This window comes from Equus caballus, chromosome 1, assembly GCF_041296265.1.
Source record: "Equus caballus isolate H_3958 breed thoroughbred chromosome 1, TB-T2T, whole genome shotgun sequence".
In the NCBI taxonomy this organism is placed as follows: domain Eukaryota; kingdom Metazoa; phylum Chordata; class Mammalia; order Perissodactyla; family Equidae; genus Equus; species Equus caballus.
The window spans coordinates 58,444,089-58,464,766 of record NC_091684.1 but is presented as its reverse complement, the minus strand read 5'-3'; the positions used below and the strand labels follow the sequence as shown (position 1 = coordinate 58,464,766).

Genomic DNA, 20,678 nt, shown 5'->3' with positions numbered 1-20,678 from the left:
CGTCACAGAAAGAGATGAAATAAGCTCACGGACGCCAAGTGCTGAGCACGAAGCAGGTGCTTAATGTTAGTTCCCTTTCTCCCAGCACACAAACGACCCAGCAAGGTAGGCAGGAAAGATATCATTATCTCTATTTTAGAGGAGAGGAAGTTGAGACCCATGACTCACACAAAGTCACATGGTTTCTAAGTGGCAGCTGGGTCTAGATTCCAGGCCTTCTAACCCCTCATTTTGGGCTTCTCCTTAGGCATTTCCATTCTTTCTCAAAGAAGAAACACCATGGGGAGGGAAGACCACCACGGGGCTGTGGATGAAGAGAGCTGGGTTCTAATCCAAGATCTGTATTTATTAGCTGTGTGACTTCAGTCAACTTACCTAACCTCTCTGAGTCTTGCTTTCTTCATTTTTAAGATAGGAATAATAATACTTTCACCTCAGAGAGCTACTGGGAGAATTTTAATAATGTGCCAAGAACAAAGTAAGCATCAAATATCATTTCCCACCCTCCCATCTAAATGACCACAACAGAGGCCATCACCCTCAGCCCCCTGCCTAACTCATAAGCATGTGTCCCTAACTCCTTTTTACCCAGAAAAATGCATTGATTACCAAACATTACTGACCCATCTCGTAGAAGAGAAAACTAAAGGTAGGTGGAAATACGCCTGAAACCACAGCCAATGAAAGATTCTGGCAAAATTTCTCAGAGCTATTTGCACTGTTTTATTAGTTTTCTAAAAAACTATCAGTAAGTTATAATAACAATAAGTAATATACGGTTATTATTTAAAAATATTCAAACAACACACAAATGCATAAAAGTAAAAAGTATGAGTTCTTCCCCAATCTCCCCAGAGACATCCCTGCTAACAGAGCTTTGTGCTCTAGGACGGTTTTCCTACCTAAGTGAAAAAACATACATACAGAGCTTGGTTTTTGAATTTTGTTTTACAAAAATGAAATCATCACAAAAACATTTTCTCCTTTGAAAGCTTAACTCCACCTTCCTCCATTCCTCTGGGAAATGCCTCCAAGACACAGGCTAACAGTCATGCTTGGATTTCCTCAAGACCCGGCCTGGTTCAGTGAGGGCGCCCAGATGGGGCAATGCAGACCCCAGCATCTGACTCTGGCTTTGCCATCCCGTAGGCACCTCAGTCGTACCATCCAAAATGCGGGTGTGTTCACATGACTCCAACCTGTGAAGGCCTCTCTTCAACACTTGCACATGTTGGTCTTTAACTATCCCATCCGGAGAAGTAGGGCAGGTGTCATCACTTCCACCTCGCCAAGGAAAACTCAGAGGCCAGAGAGGTTCCCGGTCAGTGAGAGAACCGGGGTGGACACCAAGTTCCCCGATTCCTGTTCTTGCACTCCCTCCTCTGTACCTTTCTTGCCCAGGCCAGGGGCCTCCTGGAGCAGGGAGCTGTGGGAACACGAGTGGCACTGATGCCACAGCTCCATCTGCTCCAGAAGCAGCATGTTCCCCTGCCTTGCAGAAAGCATGCCACTCCAGTATGATTTGGGGGCGGCCCTGTTCACCCTCCACCAGCTACAAGTTATCTGATCTGCTGATTTCCCCTTTCACACAATCCTGGGAAGGAAGTTCAAAAGCCACAGTGACCCCAAAGCTCCTGGCCCAACGAGACTCTCCGCTGTGGTGTGAGCCAGCCCACTCCCTCCTCCTGCCCCTTGGCAGCACCCATCCCCTTCCAGTCTGCCCCTGGCTCCTAGGGCTGCCCAGCCCTTCACTGCTGCGGACAGCAGCCCAAGGAGCCTCTGTTTCTGTCCTGCTGAGCACTCCCAGCACGCTCTCTCCTTCCTCAGGCAGCCCCGGGCGCCGAGAGCGTTTCTTCACCCCAAAGGTCCTTCCTCACAGACCCACCGTCGACTCTGCTTGTCTGGCCTGTCAATGGCCCCTTTGGGCCCCGCTCCTTCTTTCTCATCTCCAAACTTACCTTCTCCAAAGGGCGTGCCATGATCCGCCCCCCCAACACCGGCTGCTCCTCTCCTCAGCATCCCCTCAGCCGCTGGTGTCACTACGTAGGAATTAATTTGCCCAGGTGGACCTGTCGCGATGTGAGAGTCTGTCCCAGGCGCTGCAGCAGCACGTGCATGGTCTGCACCTCCAGCTAGACTGTGAGTGCCAGGGGGGCCGTGGCCGTGCCGTCCAGCCCCGTGTGTCTGCCTGCTGGGCGGGAAGGCCTCGGGGAGCCTCACCCGGGAGCCTCAGAAGGGTTTGCCGGCTCAGATAAGGCTGGAGACACCTCTTCTGTGAACAGCCCAGCCCTTCTTCCAGCACCAGCCCCTCACTGCAGCCTCATGGCGACCTGTGTGGGACCAACAGCCTCTCCGTGAGCACAGAGTGTTCCAGGGGCTCTCCACCGCCTCCTCCCACACCTGCAGCTCGCAGCTGATGCCCAGAGGGACACGAGAGCCCTGTAGAGAATCAGGATTCTCACTCCATTACTGCAGCCTCCCGGACTGCCGAACACTTGCAAGTCACCAGAGGAAATGCATTTGGGAAAAAAAACTTCCACCCGAGAGGTTCCTGCGTGGAAGGCGTGTGAGAGGACCACTCCAGCGTGCCACAGCACTATACAGGAGGTTCCCGTTCCCCCCTCTCTTTTTCAAGGGCAGATGGGGCTCTCGGTGCCTCATCTATCATTTTATTTATGCTTTTAAATTGCCAGTTCTGTTTCAGTGAGTGTAGACTAAGCACCTATTAAGCACCAGGGATTGTTCAAACAACACTTCTGTTTACTCCCAAATTGGGAGCTCCATTTGTGATGAGGAAACTGAGATTCGGGGAACCGAGAGGTAGCAGTAAGCGTGGCCGCCCCCAAGCTAGGCCCTTCGACCTGCCCTGCTGCAACGTGCACGCTTGTAAGGTGGGCATTATTGACCCCATTTTACACAGGAGGAGCTCGAGCCTGTGCAGTCAAGTGAAAGGCCCGGAGCAGCCAGCAACCAGGGCGGCTCCAGCTATGACTCCACACTCAGGCTCCTTCCCTTATCTCCAGACTCCTCTTGCTAGGAGGACTGCATAAGGCCTTGAGGCCATGCCCAAGGTCCTCCTGGTGACCTGGACACCCACTAACGGGTGATTTCTGGCTGGTGAGAGAGAGAAGCCCTTGCCCAGGACGAGAACAAAGCTGTCACACTGAACTAGCTAAAAATAAAGGAGGCACCCAGTCCCTCATGGGGAACAGAATGGCCCTGGAATGTGGTGGGGCAAGAACAACAGGCTTCATCTTGGGCCTCGAGGTCTGTGGTCAATGGCATGGGCCAAAGCCAGCCTCCAGACTCACAGTCCCCAATATCCCACGTACCTCCAGACAAGAGGGAAGAGAGGACCCAAGGGGCAGTTTCGCTTTCACTGTGAGACAACCATACCCTCACGCCATGGGTTGCAAACAGTGCAGGAGTGGGAGCAGGCCTGGCTAGAAATCAAAAGCTCTCAGGCCTCCTTCACCTACACGGACTCCCTCTAAACCCCAGGCAAGTCGCTCCCATCTCTGTGTTACCAGGAAAACTGCCCTCTCGCCCTCACGTGTGGCGGGCACAGGAGCTCCATGGCACTGCGGATTGCGCAGAACACAGGCTTTTCAGAAACTCATGGTGGCAAAGGCAGAATGGCACCCAGGATCGTGGCCCCGGCTCGGGTTCTGGCCGCCTCCCCTCTGCTATCCAGAAAGCTGCATGCCCCACCCTCCTCTCAAGGTGCCTACAGGTGTGTTCTGGGTGAACTCTAGCAACATCTGCCATTTATACAGTTCTCTACACTTTCCAAGTGTTTCCACATCCATTCTCTCACTGGATAAGTGGGCAGATAGTAAGGCAGGAATCATTACCCCATCTGACAGATAAAGAAACTGAGTCCCAGAGACCTTCACAGCCACCTAACAACACGGCTCAAGCTGGAGGGATCCTTTAGAGATAATGGATTCTGGCCTCCTGGTCTGACAGATGAGGAAACTGAGGCCCAATGACTCACAGGAAGCCACAGCTTTAAACACAGAGCACCTCTGTCAAATTCTGAGCCAAAAGATTCAGTCTAGTAGAGCACTATCCAATAGGAATAGAATGCAAGTCACATATGCAATTTTAAATTTTCTAGTAGCCACATTTTTTAAAAAACAGGTGAAATTAATTTTAATAACACTTTATTTAACCTAGTATATCCAAAATATTATTCCCACATGTAATCAATATTCTAAAAATTAACGAGCTATTTTATGTATCTGTCATACAAAGTCTTTGAAATCCTGTGTGTATTTATATTTAACAGCACCTCTTAAATCAGACTCGCCACATTTCAAGTGCTCAATGGCCACACATGGCTGGTGGCGACTGTGCTGGACAGCACAGCTCTAGCATTCCAGCGGCACGCCCATTATGGGAGCCTTGGGGGATGGTTTCTACTGGGAGGCCATTGCAGTGCACTGCTTTGGAAGTCTGAGGCCCTGGACCGCAGACCTGGTTCTGCATGCATGGCGAGAGCTGCCCATTAGCGTCAGACAGACCTGCGCCCCATCCCGGTCCTACTGCTTTCTGGCCACCAAGATCATGTCAATTCTACTTCCTGAAGCTTGCCTGCCCAATATGTAAGATGCAGGAAGAAATACCTACATCCAAGCTTGCTGGAAGGACTCAAGTAAATCAAGCATATTGACAGTGTTTTGTAAATGGAACAGAACTTTGCAAAGATGAGGTGGTGTCTTTATTACAACCGTGGCTTGAGTCTCCTACTCTACTCACCCCAACCATCCAGAGAGGCTCCTGGAAGGCAGGAGTCATCAGAGAAATGAGGTCAGATTGAATAACATGGCTGAAGGCAAACCCCATGTGTCAATCAATCAAGGAAATCAGTGCTCACAGAAATGGCCAGGCAGAGGCTGGGAGAGAATGCCAGAACAATCTCTAGGAGCGGGTATTACAGGGAGCATTAGGGGGTCTTCTTGCAGGTTAAGCATTGCCCTCCCTGGGGGTCCTCCTTTAAATCCAAACAAGGATGGGGGAGGGGGACAAAAGAAAAGGGTACAGGAAGAAATTTGAAAAACAGAAAATCTCTAACATTCCACTATAAATGACTTTATTGGGCCAATTTCCTCCCCAAGTGGAGGGCGTTGGTCTACACTGAGCAGCTGGGGGGTGGAGGGTGAGGAAGTGGGAATGGGCAGGCACAGGCCAGTGTGCCAGTGTCGGGGAGGATGGGGAAGGAGGAAAGATGGAAGTTGGGGACCTGGAGGGTCCTGTGCCAGCGCTGCCCCTCCCCCCAGCTCTTTTCCTCCTTGCATGCTTCCCTAAACAGTAAAATGAGAGTTGGATGTGGCGCGGTGGAAAGAACACGGGTTCCTGAGTGAAGGGACTTGGTAGTGTTCCTGTCCCTATCTACCACTTATGAGCTGTGTGGTCCTCGGCAAGTCACTTCACCACTTGAACTGAGGAGCCTCAGTTTCCTCATTTCTAAATGAAGATGAGGCCTTCCTCACAGGGGATAAAAACAGGGGCTCTCCCAGCAATTCCACTCCCACGCATATACCCAAGAGGCATGAAAGCATGTGTCCACACGGGAAAAACACGTACACCAATGTTCATCGCAGCTTTACTCATAACAGCCCCAAAGTGGAAAGAATCCAAATGTCTATCAACTCACAAATGCATAAATGTAAGGTGGTATCGGGATATAACTGAATATTATTCAGTAATAAAAAGGAATGAAGCACTGATACATGCTACAGTGTGGATGAACTTTGAAAACGTCACACTACGTGAGAGAAATCAGACACAAAGGCCCCATACTGCATGATTCCATTTATATGAAATGTCCAGAAGAGGCAAATCTATAAAAAAACAAAGCAGATTAGCAGTTGCCAGGGGCTGGGTAGAGGGATGAATGTGGAGTGACTGCTTAATGGGTACGGGGTTTCTTTTGGGGGTGATGAAAATGTTCTGGAATTAGACGGTGGTGATGGTTGTACAACCTTGTGGATGTACCAGAAACCACCGAATTGTGCACTTTAACTGTTGAGTTTTATGGTATATGAATTATATCTCAATTTAAAAAAAGAAAGTGGGGGCTCTGCCATGGGACTTCATGGGTCTGAACACTGGCTCTTTCACTTACTATCTGAACCTCAAGGTCCTTATCCAGAGGTGGAGACCGTGATAGCGCCCACCTCACAGGGGCGTGTGGGCTGGCTGTAATGCCTTCAGCACAGCACCTGGCAGTCGATGCAACAGGCATTACATGCTGGCTTCAATTAGTATTTTTACTGCCAATGATTAAATAAGACCTATGTTAGGAAGTAAACAGGCCCCTCGCAGGCATTCAGCGTGCCCTTCCCTCAAGGTAGCCTCAAGCTCTCAGCGTCCTCGAGCCTGCAATCCAGCACAGAATCAGATGAACATGAGCCGACATTTTCTGCCCCGCACAGCCACCTCTCGCTTGGCTTCCATTTGTGAGGAGCTGAGCTGCGGACTTCACATTTCAGTTTTCCCTTTCACGGGGACACAGCCACGCTCTGCTTCTAGAGAAGAGAGTCCGAGAGAGGCTGCTGGCTTGAGTTTTCTCTAACAGAGCCGGGCACGGTTAGGGGACTGATAAGCCAGCCCTGCCCAGGCTGGATCCACCCAGGAAGAGAGAGGGTGTGTGGGCAAAAGCGTACATGAGTGTTTTAATTCCTAGAAAAGTTTTACACATTCACGCTAGAGCAGAAGGGGCCAGAGAGAGTCCTCACAAGCCTTTCTCTGCATTTACCCCCTGCCTTAGCACTCCGTAAGCATTTCAGCAGCAGCAGTCAATGCGGCTGGCGCTGCTCACAATGAGAGCTGTCAACTTCACTCAATAATAACTTTGCTTGATAAGGTAAACTAGGAAACGGCTAATTTTAAACTAAGCTGGAATGCTGCAATGTGAATGGAAATGACTGAGAAGAAACAGACTCTTTAAAAATTATCTACTAAAAATGTTTAAAGCCTTGACTGTATCAAGGGTTGGCGTACAAGAGGAACATCTACAAACTTCTAATGGGAATGTAAACTGGCATGATCATGGAGGATGGCAATTTGGCAAAGTCTTGAAAATGAGATGATGCACATAACTCCTCCACCCAGCAATTCGAGCTTTAGACACACAGCCTAGAGCCACCTGCATGTGTACTAAAGGAGAGTGTACGAGAAGGATCACTGAGGCCCTGTTTGCAAGCTGAAAAATTAGAAACCCAGATGCCATCAAAAGAATAGATAAATTAATTGTGGTGTAGTCCCACAATGCATGAGCATATAGCAGTTTAAATTGATGAAATAGAGGTATATTGATCAACGTGGGAAAATCCCACATATAGAATGTTGAACTGAAAAAAGCAAGCTGCAGAAGGATACATACAGTACTGCACCGTTTCGGTTAAAACCATATAAAGTAACACTATATACTGGTTATAGAAACAGGATATGTAATAAAAGTATAAAAACATGCATGGAGATGAGAAACACCAAATTCAGGACAAAGGTCACCTCTGGAAGGAGAAATGAATGGATTGAAGATGGGCATAGAAAGGATTTTAGGTACGTCTCTAATGCAATTGTAATTGTCTGTTACCTCTCAAGCAGAGCAGTGGAAACACAGGTATTTGTTATAACTTCAATTTTTTTATGCACCTCAAATATTTCATCTAAAAAATTAACTCATATGTATTGATTTGTGGGGGAGAGAATTAACATACAGATTCCAAGGTAAATCACTAAAATCAACAAAGACAGGTCTTTCTCCTAGAAGAAAGAGAGAGAGAGTAAGAACAGACCTCTGAACTCCATTCCAGGTTTTCTTAAGACCTTGAGAAGGTCACTTATCTCCTCTGGGCCTCAGTCCCTATTTCTAAATGGGGAATACAATCCCTGCCTGCTGTCTGCAGCACCAGAGGCAGGCAGGGGATGCCCAAAGCGGCTGAGACTGGAGGGAGCCCCCCTGGGACACACAGGGATAACACTTCCCATCCTGGCAACCTCAGCAAGGTTTGTGAAAGATCAAATGAAAGCATACACACACACACGCACGTGAGTATATCTGTGTATATTGTTAGATGGACAGACAGACATATGGATAGGCATACACACACACATGCATGTGAGTATATTTGTGTGTATTGTTAGATGGACAGACAGACATATGGGTAGGCATACACACACACATAACTGATACCTGATATGACACCCATAAAGAGTTTCAGGATGCTCAGAGATAACCATTAAAAGGAGAGAAAGCAAAACTATATTTTGGTGACTATCCACCTGACTCTCTCTTACAAAGTTTTTTTTTCTTAACCTTTTTTTAAATTGAGGTAACACTGGTTTACAACAGTCTATAAATTTCAGGTGTACATCATTATATTTTGATTTCTGTGTAGACTACACCATCCCCACCACCCACAGACTAACTATCCATCACCGTACACATGTGCCCTATCACCCTTTTTGCCTCCCCCCTCCCCTCTTCCCTTCCGGTAACCACCAATCTAATCTCTGTATCTATGTGTTAGTTTGTCGTTCTTTTCATCTTCTACTTATGAGTGAAATCATCCAGGGTCTGGATAACTTATTTTGCTTAGCATAATACCCTCAAGGTCCGTCCATGTTGTCACAAATGGCAAGATTTCATCTTTTTTGATAGCTGAGTAGTATTCCATTGTGTACCAAAGTTTCTAAGTATAATATTTCCCATTTGTACATCCAGAGCCTGGCTTTGAGCAAGTCCTAAGCTAGTGATTTCCCACTCAAGATCTGACCACTGGCCCCATGTGCTTTCATAGCATTCTACTCTTTGCACTTTTATCGTAAGACAGCAAATAATTACTTACGCTCCATAAGAACAGGGACCATTTCTACCAGGGTTATCGTTGTCACCCCAACTTAGCACAGTATGCTGCACATAATAAAGGACTCAAACATTTTCTGAAGAAATGACTGAGTTCCCTGATCAGATTTGATTCTAAAGGTCCTCGAATCAATAAGGAGGTGCCAGCAATCTAGCCACGACTGCTTCCTGGACACTGCGTCTCCTTATCCAGCACCTCCCCTAGGGCTCCTGGGGCAGGCTCAGAGCTGACTCCAGGGGCTAATTCTGTGGGGCAGGAATACGACTGCAGACACACGGAGTCACGCCTGGTCAGTCGTTTTAGCAGAGAGCTGCCCATGCCTGCTCCAGAAAACAGCAGGAGCGTGGGAGGACCACGCAGTATGGCCAGATGTGAAAGTCCCTCACGCCCACCTACCATCCCAGTTTATTCCCTCACGACAGTTCCAAATTATCAAACCAAATGAAGTGCTGGGGCTTCTCTTGGGGGAGAACTCCTAGGAACATCCAAGGTAGAGGGGACAGGAATTATGAAATGAAGATTCACCAAGCAGTGAGGCTCTCGCTGGATATTTGTCTAATACTAAATCAAAAGGTGCCTGAGCCATTTTTCGTAATTTTCTAATGCTCATCTCTCGCACTCCTGAGCAATAGGAAAGGAGATTTTTTAAATGCTTGCTTTTGCAGCTGGGATACACAGGCTCTGAAGAAACAGACCTTGGGTAGCCCTTTAACTGCTCAATATACTTTCCCTTGCCTTCCTGGGCCAAGCACTGGAGGACTCCTGGGTTCAGACCATTGAACAAATCACACCTGTTTGTTCACCTGCTAATGGGAATTACTTAGGGTCAGGGGATCCCACCCAGAGAAAATCCAGTGGGGCTTGCTCACCACCCAGACAACCCTGGAGGAAAGGAAGTCTAGTCTTTCTATAGAGGTTAGGCTGGACCTTGCTGGACTCATCTTCCTTTCCTAAACAAACAGAGCACTATCCAATCCCTCATCCTCCTCCAGGCTCCTAATGGCTAAACTGAGTGGAAGAGGCTGGCGACACGAGAGACATGTTAAAAGTTACTTGGAGGTCAAGGGACCCAGACTCTAGCTGCAGAATTAGCAGACGTCTGGGACTCCGATGAATGGAATCTTTTACAAGCACACACGTGCCTCCTCTTCCTCCTGAAAGCACTAGGAGAGTGAAGGGAAAATACATGTTTTGTGCTTAGTTCAGCCTAACACCAAGACACCCTTTTTACAACACCTCATTAACCAATATTATACAGACGCAATCTGGAAAATGGGGCTCCACACCAAGAAGCCAGACGCTTGCCCTGTTTTAACCCAGGATATATTTATGAGGTTGAATTACTGACATGTCTCATAAGCAATGGGGAGAGAAATGATACCCTTTTTATGATCACTTTTGTGAGCAACCTGGGAAAACCTTTCCTGGCACCATCACCATCTTCCCTCCTCCTACCCGTAGGCCAGAGGGCAAGAAGACGGAGGAGGGTTAGGAGAGGATGCCAGGGCTGTTTCCAGAGCTGCAGAGGCTGCCCAGGGCTGGAGGGCTGAATCATCATGGCTGCCCACTCCAGCAGGTTTAGAGGGGACTGTCCTTACTGGGTCCCCGTCAGGTAGCAGGTAGGGCCCAGATCTTGCAGGAAGAACAAGGCTTGGAGTCCTGCACCCCCACCCCACCTTGCCCATGGTCAGTGGTGGTAGGAAGGGCTGGTCTCTAATAAGTCCTGAGTCCCAGGAGAGCAGATGCTGTCCCCCAGCATCTGCTCAGGTCGGGGGTGGGAAAGCTGATTAGGCCATCAGAACAAGTGCCTGCTATGTGCTCAGGAGGCCCAGGAACCTTCCTGGGGACCACACCCACGGCTGGCAGTACCACACAGCCCATCATGCAGGCCAAGGTGATCCCCTGGCAGGAATTCATACACTGCCCCACCAAAAGCAGCATAAGAAGTCCTCAGTGAGGTGAAAGAAGGCCATCTTGTTTTTAAGAATCTCCTTAACCAATAATATCATCTGGCAGAAGCTTTGGTCTCAAGAGCCTCCTCCAGCAAGTTTCTGAGGCCAGAGAAGGGCAGGGCGGGAATGCCAGAAGGCCAGTCTCAGAGGAGGAGGGATTTGAGGACCAACTGATTCAGAAGTCACACTCGGATGCCTACAGGAGCCTGGTGGATAGGATGTGAGTCACACCGCCACAAGGCGTGGAGGGCTCTGGGGCCACACTAGACACTGCGTGTCTGATAAAACAGGTCCCACTGAGTGCAGTCTAAACCTCAACCTAACTCAGCCCCTGGAAGCCACACAGGTGGTGATGGGTGTGGACACTGGAGGCTTACAAGGTCATCCAGGTCCCCACCCCAGTGTCTACTGTCTTGAGCTACAGAGGGCACTATGTGCAGGGAGAAGGCAGTGAACTCATCCCTGCCTCAAATTCCCCACTGTGAAATGGGAAGAACATCAATGACACACACCACTACTGAAGAAAACTCACAAAATGCACATGTTGGCCTGACAGCTCTCTGAGCTCAGTGGCCAGAATGAAGCTCCCGGCGTTCCATGGGAGTGAGCACGAGTCCCATGGTTTGACTACGCCAGAGGCACTGGGACTTACAGCTGTGAGAGACTGGCAGATTCTCAGGTCTGTCTCCTAACTACCCCACGCTGGTCCCCACTCAGTGCAGGATCCAGGATCCAAGCAGCATCCCCAGGGCCTTTGTCTCAGCACCTCCCCCTCAGCTGACTTCCAGGAGGAGCGCAGGGTCAAGTTCCCAGTAAAGGGAGGCGGAGACCCAGTCCAGCCCAGCCTCTGCCTCTAACTCACTGGGTGACCTTGATAAGGTCACTGCCCTCAGCAGGCCAGTTTCCTATTGTGCCGGAGGAGGCTGTCTTTGGTGGATGGGATGAAAACTGAACATCCTGTAGCTTGCAGGACAGAAAATCGAGGCCTGCAGCTCCAGCCTCTCACCTGTAGGTAGCACTCCCTTGTTTGAACTAGTCAGGTTGACTTTGCTAGTCCATCCCAGCTTACCCCAGCAACAATGTCACCCAGGAGGGGTGTGGTGGGTCAGCAGCCTGTGCCAGGCCTGGGTCTGATAAAATGGGCGTCTTTCCTTACAGCCTAGGCTGTTTCTTAAAAACATGGTGGCAAAATTGGCATGAGAGAGAGTTTTAAGACCTGCCAGCGGGCAGTATTTTATGCTAGAGAGACGTCAAAGGCAGCAACACCTCAGGGAGAAGCGTCCATATGCAAGTACACACATGTCACAAGCATGTATCGCAAGGCCTCCACCCGACCCAAAAGACCAGACTCTTATTTGAGCTCCCTAGTCTGGCTGGCTGGAAATTACAGCTTAAGAGAGCAGTCACGTAGAGGAATAAAAAATTCCATTCAGACATGCCGCTCCGGACCTGAGGCCTCCCGGCAAAGTTTCCGGTGGCCTCCGCTCCCCTCCCCGTTCCGGGAAGCCGGGCGGGTCACTCCGTCCTCAGATTAAGGAGCAACCGCAGCAGCTGGAAGAGCCGGGGTAACAACTTCTGCCGGGTACCCGACGCCCTCCACAGAGAACCCCAAATATGGGATGCCTGGCCTCCCGCCAGCACCCCAGCCTGCTGCGCGCTCACCTCCCCAGCATCTCTACGATCACTCCTCCGCCCACGGCGCTCAGGCGGGCCGGCCCACCCGTCCCCACATGGCCACCTTCCCGCCCGGCCGGGGGGCCCATCTGACATCCACAGCCCGTTTCAAGGACACTGCAGCAAGCAGCCCCGTCTCGGGGGTCTTCACATACACACACACACACAATCCCGGGGAGAATGAAAGGGCGAAGGCTCTCCCCACCGCCCCGCAGTCCAGCCAGTGCTGGCCTGGGGCAAGCTGGGCGCGCGGGAGGATGGAGGCGGCGGCGAGCGGATGCCGAAATGCAACGCTGCGGCCCGAACGCCGGGCGGCGGCGCGGGCGGGGCTCACCTTTTTGATTTGATCATCCTTCAGCTCGGTGAAGTAGTACGCCAGGAGCTGCGCGGCGATCATGCTGGCGGTCGGGGACGCCGGGCGGCAGGCGTGGGGCCGGCGTCGGTTTCCCGCAGCTCAGGAGAGCAGTGGTCCTCAGGCGGCTGCTCGGCGGCTCCTCCCCGCCACCCCCCGGCTCCTCCCCTACGGCCGGGGCGCGGCGGCGGCTCGCGCGCTCCCCGTCTCCGCGCTCCCGTCCCCCGGAGGGTGACAGCCGCCAGCCGGCCCACCTCCTCGGCGCCCATTGGCTGCCGCGCGTCTCTGCAGCGCGGCGCGGCGGCCGCTCCCTCCTGCGCCGGAAAGGGGGTGGGCGACGCTGCGAAATCCCCCACCGGCCGGCATCACCCTGCACGTCCCCCACGTAGGGAGCCGGCGCGGAGGCGGGAAGCTCTTTCGGACGCGTACAGTCACGCGTGGCGGCGCCGTGCCCGGGAGCGGCGCAGGCGGGGCGCGGCATGAGGCTCTCGGCAGGGACGAGCGCCCCAAGAGGGCTTGGTGTCGGACGGGCAGCCTCGCGGGGAGCGGTCCCCTTCCTCGGAAATTACGGCTCGCCCCCGGCAGTCCGCGGAGGGGGAGAGGCTGGGAGGGGGCTTGCAGAAGTGGGCGTGGAAAGCGAGCTGGGCCTGTGCCGGCGGAAGCCGCAGCCCGGAGCTTTCACCGGCCTTGCACGCGGGGCGACGCGCCAGAGGGCTCTCGCGGGCCATGGGGGCCGGGCGCGGCGCCCCACCTGGGGCCTCACCGGCATGCATCCCCCAGCTCCACCCCGTCCCGACCGTGCCGCGGCCCCTCTGGCCACTCCGACCTAAGCTCCGGCTGTGGATTTGTATTGCTAAACTGAGAGCGACGCCTCACAGCGCCCGCCCGAGTCACCGGTTCCTGCGGTCTCCCGGAGGGCGCACGCCGGCTGGGCGGGAGTTGGGCCGCAGGCCCCAGTCTGTTCCCGTCCCGCAGGCCTCCTCTGTCTCTGGGGCATCCTGGCTCGCTGAGGCCTGGGGGACAGTTTAGGGGCCCCTCCCAAGTGCCACTGCTTTTACTTCCCAGAGGAAGTTAGGGGGCCTGGGAGGAATCCCTAGAAAACCAGTCAGCTTTGAAGGGGGGAGGGGCGGTGCGGAGTCAGAGGTGTTATTGCTGCTACTAGGACCGATGGCAAACGTAAGATTCTTAGAAATTGCTTCTGTGTGCCGGACACCACAAAGAGCTTTACTACCTTACAAGATGATATGTAATGAGCTCAAAATACTAAAAAGTGGTTACTGTCCTGATTGAACAGGTGAGGAAGTTGAGGCTCAGTGAGGCCATTTACCTCGCCTTACTTTATACAACCAGGAAGTTGTAGATCCAGGATTAGACCTTGGGTCTGTGTGTGTTCCGAGCCGGTGCTCACCCCTGGGGTTGCCGTCCTCCCAGTTGTATGTAGCCCCTCTGCCTAAAAAGGCCATGATCCCTGGACCAAGGCTGCACCATGTGGTGACCTGAGATGGCCCGAGTCCAGCTCCCCCACCTCTACCCCAGCCCTGGATCCTGAGAACCCCTGGGCAGGCCTGGGAGAGGTACAGTGAAGCAGGCGGAGACGCCTTAGGTCCGGGATCAGCCCTCTTCAGGAACCTAAGGAGCCATCACCAACCGAAGAGGACCTCAGATGTGGCCCTTGAGGCCAGATGACTCAGTCCAAAGCGCAACCCCCACACTGGTTTTATGGCTGTGGCATCTTGACTCACCTCTCTCAGCCTACTTCCTCATCCCTAAGACAGACACAAATGCCCACCCCTTCTTGGTTGTCGTGAATTAGTATGAATAAAATACCTTCTTATAATAAACATTTAACAAATGCCAGGTATTATAAGTTTGAGAAGCTGATGAGGTTTAAGCTTTGGGGCTTCTCACTTGTACTCCCCCAACTGTAGACCCTGAGATGGCCTAGCAATTTTATATTTGTAATTTTGAATAATTTCCCAGAGACTCCCCAAAATTATTTTAAGCTTCAAGCCCCACAAAACCTGGACTTATCCACTGGGTAGTATCATTATAAACCAGGAACAGAAGCTTTCTGGAATCTACCAGATACTTTACTACCTACATGGCCATAAAGCAAAAATGGGGGAATGAGAACAATTTGGTTATCTCAAGTGCCATTTGAGTCCTGCAGGTGTGATTTTGCCAGGAAGCTCCTTGAGGATTGAGAACTGTGATTTGCTAATTGCTCTGTCTCCCACACCTCGCACAGGGCCCAGTGCAATGACCCCTTAACCCAGCCCCCGCCAGCACCATCACAGTGCCCTGGTTACCACTGAGATCTCTTAGCTGGAGCCAGCATGAAGCTGACCCTCCCAAAGGCCAGGCCACCCTGAGATGTTCTGTTTGCAGGCAAGGAGGCTGCCAATTCTTTCTCTTCCCTACTTCTCAAAAAGACTCACTCCTCCCCACCCCTTGAATGCAGCCAGGCCCCAAGGCCTGTCAATATTTCCTGAGAAATATCTCTAGGCCTGACCCACTGCCTCCTCCCGACCTCTAGGCCTCATCACCACAGGCCAAAAATGTTACAGAAGGCTTCCACCTGCCCTTCCTGGTTCCCAGCTTCCTGCCATCCAAGTCATTCTGAGGTCCAGCCACATTATTCCTGCTATAAAGCAGCCTGATCGCATCATAACTCTGCCCCATATCCCTCAGGACAGCCCCTTCCTTCCTGATGGAGGCAATTTAAACTTCTCTGCCTGGTGTCTGAGGCCCTCTGTAGTCTGACTCCACTCTTGCCCATTTATCTCTTCCTCTGCCCTTGCCCACAGCAAGGCCACTTCCCACTGTCCTCAGCCCCGACCAAGTCCATTCCATTTGAGCGCCTGCTCATATCTCCTTGCTTGCCCACTCACCTCCGCCTAACCAAGTGTCCCTCTCGCCTAAGGCCCAGCTGGCCCACCCTCCCATAAAGCCTTTCCTGACCCTGACTACTCACCCCAGTCTCCCGGACCTCAGCACCTCCGCAGGGCAAACTCAGACAGTGCTCAGAGTCCATCTAGATCTGGACCAAGACTCTCCTTTACAGATGAGGGACCTGAGGCACAGCCAGTGGGCCATCTTGCCCCGTGTCAGGTTGTGGTGAGTTTGGAGCTGGGACTCAAACCCAGTTCTGATGCCCGGCCGTTGCTCTGTCCATCCTTCCTCACCACCTCACTGCAGCCTGGGTCTCAGATAAGTAGCACTGAGTCATAACAGTTGGCCTGATATTGTTGACTGTCTGCTGGGGGAGCCGGCCTTATCTGTCCCAATCAGACAGCTTCCTGAAGCCAGAGCCCATACTACACTGCTGTGCCCTCTGCTGGACTCAGAGCTGGGCCTGTGTCCCCTCTTTATCATGCCAGTTAGCACTTCATGCATTTCTTTATTATTCTGCCTCTTTGTGCTGTCACATAGCTCATAGACCCCAGCTATGCCCCCTGCTGATTGCTCCCTGGGCCCTCAGGAAGAGCAGCAAAGACCTCAACCACAGGAAGTCTAGTTCCATAAGTCTCTTACCCTCCGGGAACAGGTAGGCCTCCCCACTCCCTGAAGTCCCCTGGGTTTCTCTGCTCATTTCCTGTGCTTCCTCTTGTTTGAGTTGGGGTGGGGGGAATCAGATAGTGCTTGACTCCCACCCCATAAAACACACCTGCCAGTAAGAGAACTAAGAGAATGCAGGCTCCAGCTAAGGCAGAATGTAACAATTCACATCTGACCCACCGCGCTTCGAATGTTACTTCAGAAATTCTTTCCAACGGATCAAAGCTGTACCCCAGCGCCTGCGAGCACGCCTGTAACAGCAATGTTTGCATAATATTGACAGTTTACAGAGCAGTTTCTCATTTATTGCCTCATTTCTCCTGATAACACGCTGGTGAGGTTAGAAGGGCAAATATCATTATCCCCACTTAATCAGTCAGTGAGGATTGTGGAAGTTGTAGAGCTCGTTTAAGGTCTCAAAGACAAAGAGAAAATGAAAAAGGATGAATTAAGGCCAGTGCCCAAAGCACAGCAACTTTGTGGAGTCCTGACACAGTGGGGGGCCTGTCATGCACAGCATATTCTGAAAAGAAGCACCAGGAAGGGAAACTGACCCAGCATTTGTATTAGTTAGGTCCGTGGTTTTCAACTCAGCCTTACAAAAAAATCACCTGGAGAGCTTTTACGAATGCTAATGCCCAGGCCCCAGTCCCAGAGATGACAGCTGAATTGGTCTGGGGTGCAGTCCAAACATGACCTTTTAAAAGTTCCCCAGGTGAGTCTCAGGTGCTGTCAGGAATGAGAACGACTGATTTAAACCCTAGCGTTCCACGGAACATCTGGAGGAAACTTCTGAATGAACTGACCTGTAATATTTTAGCAGTCTCTCTTGGCCAATGCTGCAGGCAGTTCCTCCCGGGTCTTAGAGGCTCTGCAGACCCAGAGCACACTGGCATGAAAGTTCGTTGTGACTTCCTCATCAACGCTGCAGACAGTTCTGCTTTCTGCCTAAGGAGGCTGACGAGGAGGCACAGGTGCCTAGCCCCTGAAGTGGCAGGGGTTGTAAAATCTCATTCTCAGCCTGAATCCTTTCCTCTTTAATTTGCCCAAAGTTCTGCCCTCCGATGACATCATAACGGAGGTTATACACTGGTAACCACCAAGCTAAAACGTGGCCTACAACATATCTTACTTGGCCCACCTAAGGTTTTATAAGCATGAGCCAACACTTGAAAATTAGGAGATTTCACTTTAAAATCCAGGTTTCTGGCACCTAAGGTCTAGCCACACAGGGCCCATGTTATCGAGTGGCAACAAACAGCTAGAATTGAGCGCCCACTGCCCCCTTCAGACAGGGCAGGGGTCCTACAGCTTGCCCCAGACCCCACGCAGCCCACACTGCACTGATACCGATTGCTGACTGGCCCCTGTAGGCATTTAAGTTTTCAACTGATAATTGGGATTTACAAGCAGAAAGCCTCAGGTATTAGGGCTAGGATTAAGTTGAGGCAAGAGAGGCACCTAGATGTGCAAGATTTAAATCTTGCACCTGGATCTTGCACCCTAGGCTCCTCTCTTGCTTCACCTAAGTCCCAGTCCTTGCAGGTGTCATAAGACCCCTGCCCGCCTGCCCCTTGCTCAACCCTGATCTGTTTACCCAGCTCAGAAAGGGCCTGACCCCCAGAGGTACCCTTCTCAGCTTCTGTCCTAACAAGGCTTCTACTCCCCCTCTGGGGATGACAGTTCCCCAGCCTGGCCTGTCATTTCCTGGACATCCCATGCTCATTCCATTGCCTCTGAACCTGACAAGCTTCCTGTGACTGAAGAATAATGGCCTGGAGGAAGAAGGGTTAACCAAACTGCAGAGGCCTGCCTGGCTTCAGCTCTGCCCCTTATCTCAGGCCAGCTCCTTCCCCAAAGGAAGCCCATATCTTGTTGGAACAGCAATCTCAAATCACCCTGCTGGGTACCCTGAGTTTCCTGGGATAGTTCTCCCCAGAGCCCACACACAACTGCCATCACAGGGCCAACACAAGTTCCTTGATCCTGCCCCTTAGAATTAGCACCAAAATATAGAGAGAAATGCTCATGGAAGAGAGCACATGTCAGCACCTAGGCAGGGTTCCTCGGCTGAGAGATATCACAGCCCGGCACACTGAAGATAAAAACACAAACTAGGTGCTGACTTTTTATTTTGCTAAGAAAGGGTAATTTTTACAGTTATAATTTTCATCTCCTACCACCATTAAGTTCCTGAAGGAAGAGATGTTTTAACCCAGAGATGTAAAAATTAGGACTGCTTTTTAAACTGAATTTTAAACTAAAACATTTGGCTTTATACTAATAGCTAGTGCTTGGGTAGAACTTACTACATACAAGGTATTGTTCTAAATTCTTACTTATATTAACTTGTTTGACTCTCAGAACAATGCAGTGAAGTAGATACTAGTTATATCCCCATTTTATAGCTGAGAATACTGAGTCACAGGGAGGTTAAGTGACTTCTCCAAGGTCACACGGCTACGGAGTGGAACAGCTAGGCTCCAGACCACCCTGCTGCTCTAACAAGGTGAAATATTCATTTTACCATATTGTCCTTATTTCTCTTATTCCACCCAGGCCCAATGATGCCTCAGTCACAGATGGGTCTAAGGACCTGCGTTACAGAGCCTCTCCCCCAGGGTACTGAGCTGTACCTGGTTAGCTTTGTAGAGCATGGCACACAGCCCCGGCTCTGCAGAGCGCTCTTATAAAGGGCGTTCCCAAGCCAACCGGTATGGTGAGGGAGATCCCCATAACCAGAGGGGGCTGTAAGGGAGGTATGGAAGCAGTTGCCCCTCCCTCTGGGGTAGGGGGGCGCTTGGTTGATTGAGCTGAGCTGGCTGAGTGTGCCTTCCTCTCTCACTATCTGTTGTAGCTCCATCCCAATGTGCTCTACCCAAAGAATCACTCTTGTTAAGAGGTCAGGCCCTCACCTCTCTCCCAAGCTGAAGACCCACATTTCCAATTGCCTGTAACCATCAACTCGTAGATATCTCAAAGGCACCTGAGCCTCAATTCAGTCATGTGCTGCATACCAACATTCCAGTCAACAACAGACAGCATATATGACGGTGGTCCCGTAAGATGAGTACCATATAGCCTAGGTGCATAGTAGGCTCTACCACATAGGTTTGTGTAAGCATACACTGTGATGTTCACACAATGATGAAATCAGCTAAGGATGCATTTCTCAGAACACGTCCCTAATGTTATGCAATGCATGAGTGTATGTCTGCTATCACAGTCATTTTCTTCTTCTTATACTCTTTCTTCTCAATTCCCGCTTTGTCATTTATTCACTCAACAAATATCTGTGAAGCATCTGATCTGTCGTGCACTTCCTAGTCACTAGAAATGAGCAAGACAGAGTCCCTACACACATTCAGGTGTGCAGAGACAGACAGTAAACAAATCACAAATTAAATATATATTAGGTCAGGTGCTAGGAGGAGAAATGAAGCAGAGTGTAGTAGACCCAGCTGCATCCTACGATTTCTATTTTCCCTTTGTCTTAAAAATTGGAATGCTCCAATTTTTAGCTGAATTCAGACCCCCGGGCCCCAAATAAAGAGTGCATTTCTAGCCTCCCCTCAACTAGATGTGGCCACGTGACCAAGTTCTGGCTAAAGAGCTGAGAGTGTCTCCTTAGGACGCAGCGACACTGCGGCTTTCCCTTGTGGTCAGCCCTCCTTCCTCCTTCCTGCTGGCTGAAACACAGACTGGCTGGAAAGCCAGCAACCCTCTGGGATTATGAGATAACCTTGGGAATGGCAGCCACACAAAACAAAGCAACAGAATAAAATAGAAGGAGCTTGTGTCCCTGTCACCAAGGTGCCCCATATCAGCCCCTCACTGACTACCTCCAGATTTCTAGAACTTGAGAGAAAAGTAAAATTCCAATGTATTAACCCAACTGCTATGTGGGGGATTTCTGTTACTGCCAGTCAAATCTAACCCTAACTAAAACCCAGGTTGATCAAGTAGAGGGCATGAGGATTGCTTTAGTTAGGATGGACTGGGATGGCCTCTCTGAGGATGGGACATTTGAGCAGAAACCAGAATAAAATGAGAGTGTGTGCCATGCCAGGGTCTGGGAAAAGAGTGTTCCAAGCAGAACCATCTCCCTGTCTCCCAAGCTGGAAACCTGGGCATCATCCTTGCTTGAGCTCTTCCCCCTCCCAAATGCCCACATCTAATCTGTCACCACACCCTATCAAGTCTACCTATAAATGTGTCTCAAGAACAAACAAAACAGAAGAAACAAATCAAGCCTAAAAACTCTCT

At 50.8% G+C, this 20,678-nt stretch overlaps 1 protein-coding gene across 12 annotated transcripts in view; it reads right to left on the bottom strand.

Moving 5' to 3' along the window:
- Positions 1-20,678, bottom strand: part of HK1 (hexokinase 1) — a 105,925-nt gene that overhangs the window by 53,705 nt on the left and 31,542 nt on the right. For 5 of the 12 annotated variants that reach the window (XM_070226394.1, XM_070226408.1, XM_070226400.1 and 2 more), the window contains one exon: positions 1,959-2,330. The exons of 5 other annotated variants lie outside the window; for them this stretch is intronic. In XM_070226394.1, the coding sequence (XP_070082495.1) occupies positions 1,959-1,979 (21 nt within the window). In that variant the 5' untranslated portion in view covers positions 1,980-2,330. Of the gene's footprint in view, positions 1-1,958; positions 2,331-12,836; positions 13,134-15,828; positions 16,230-20,678 lie in introns of those variants that run through there. 2 more of the 12 variants (XM_070226393.1, XM_014733187.3) reach the window with 2 other exon arrangements.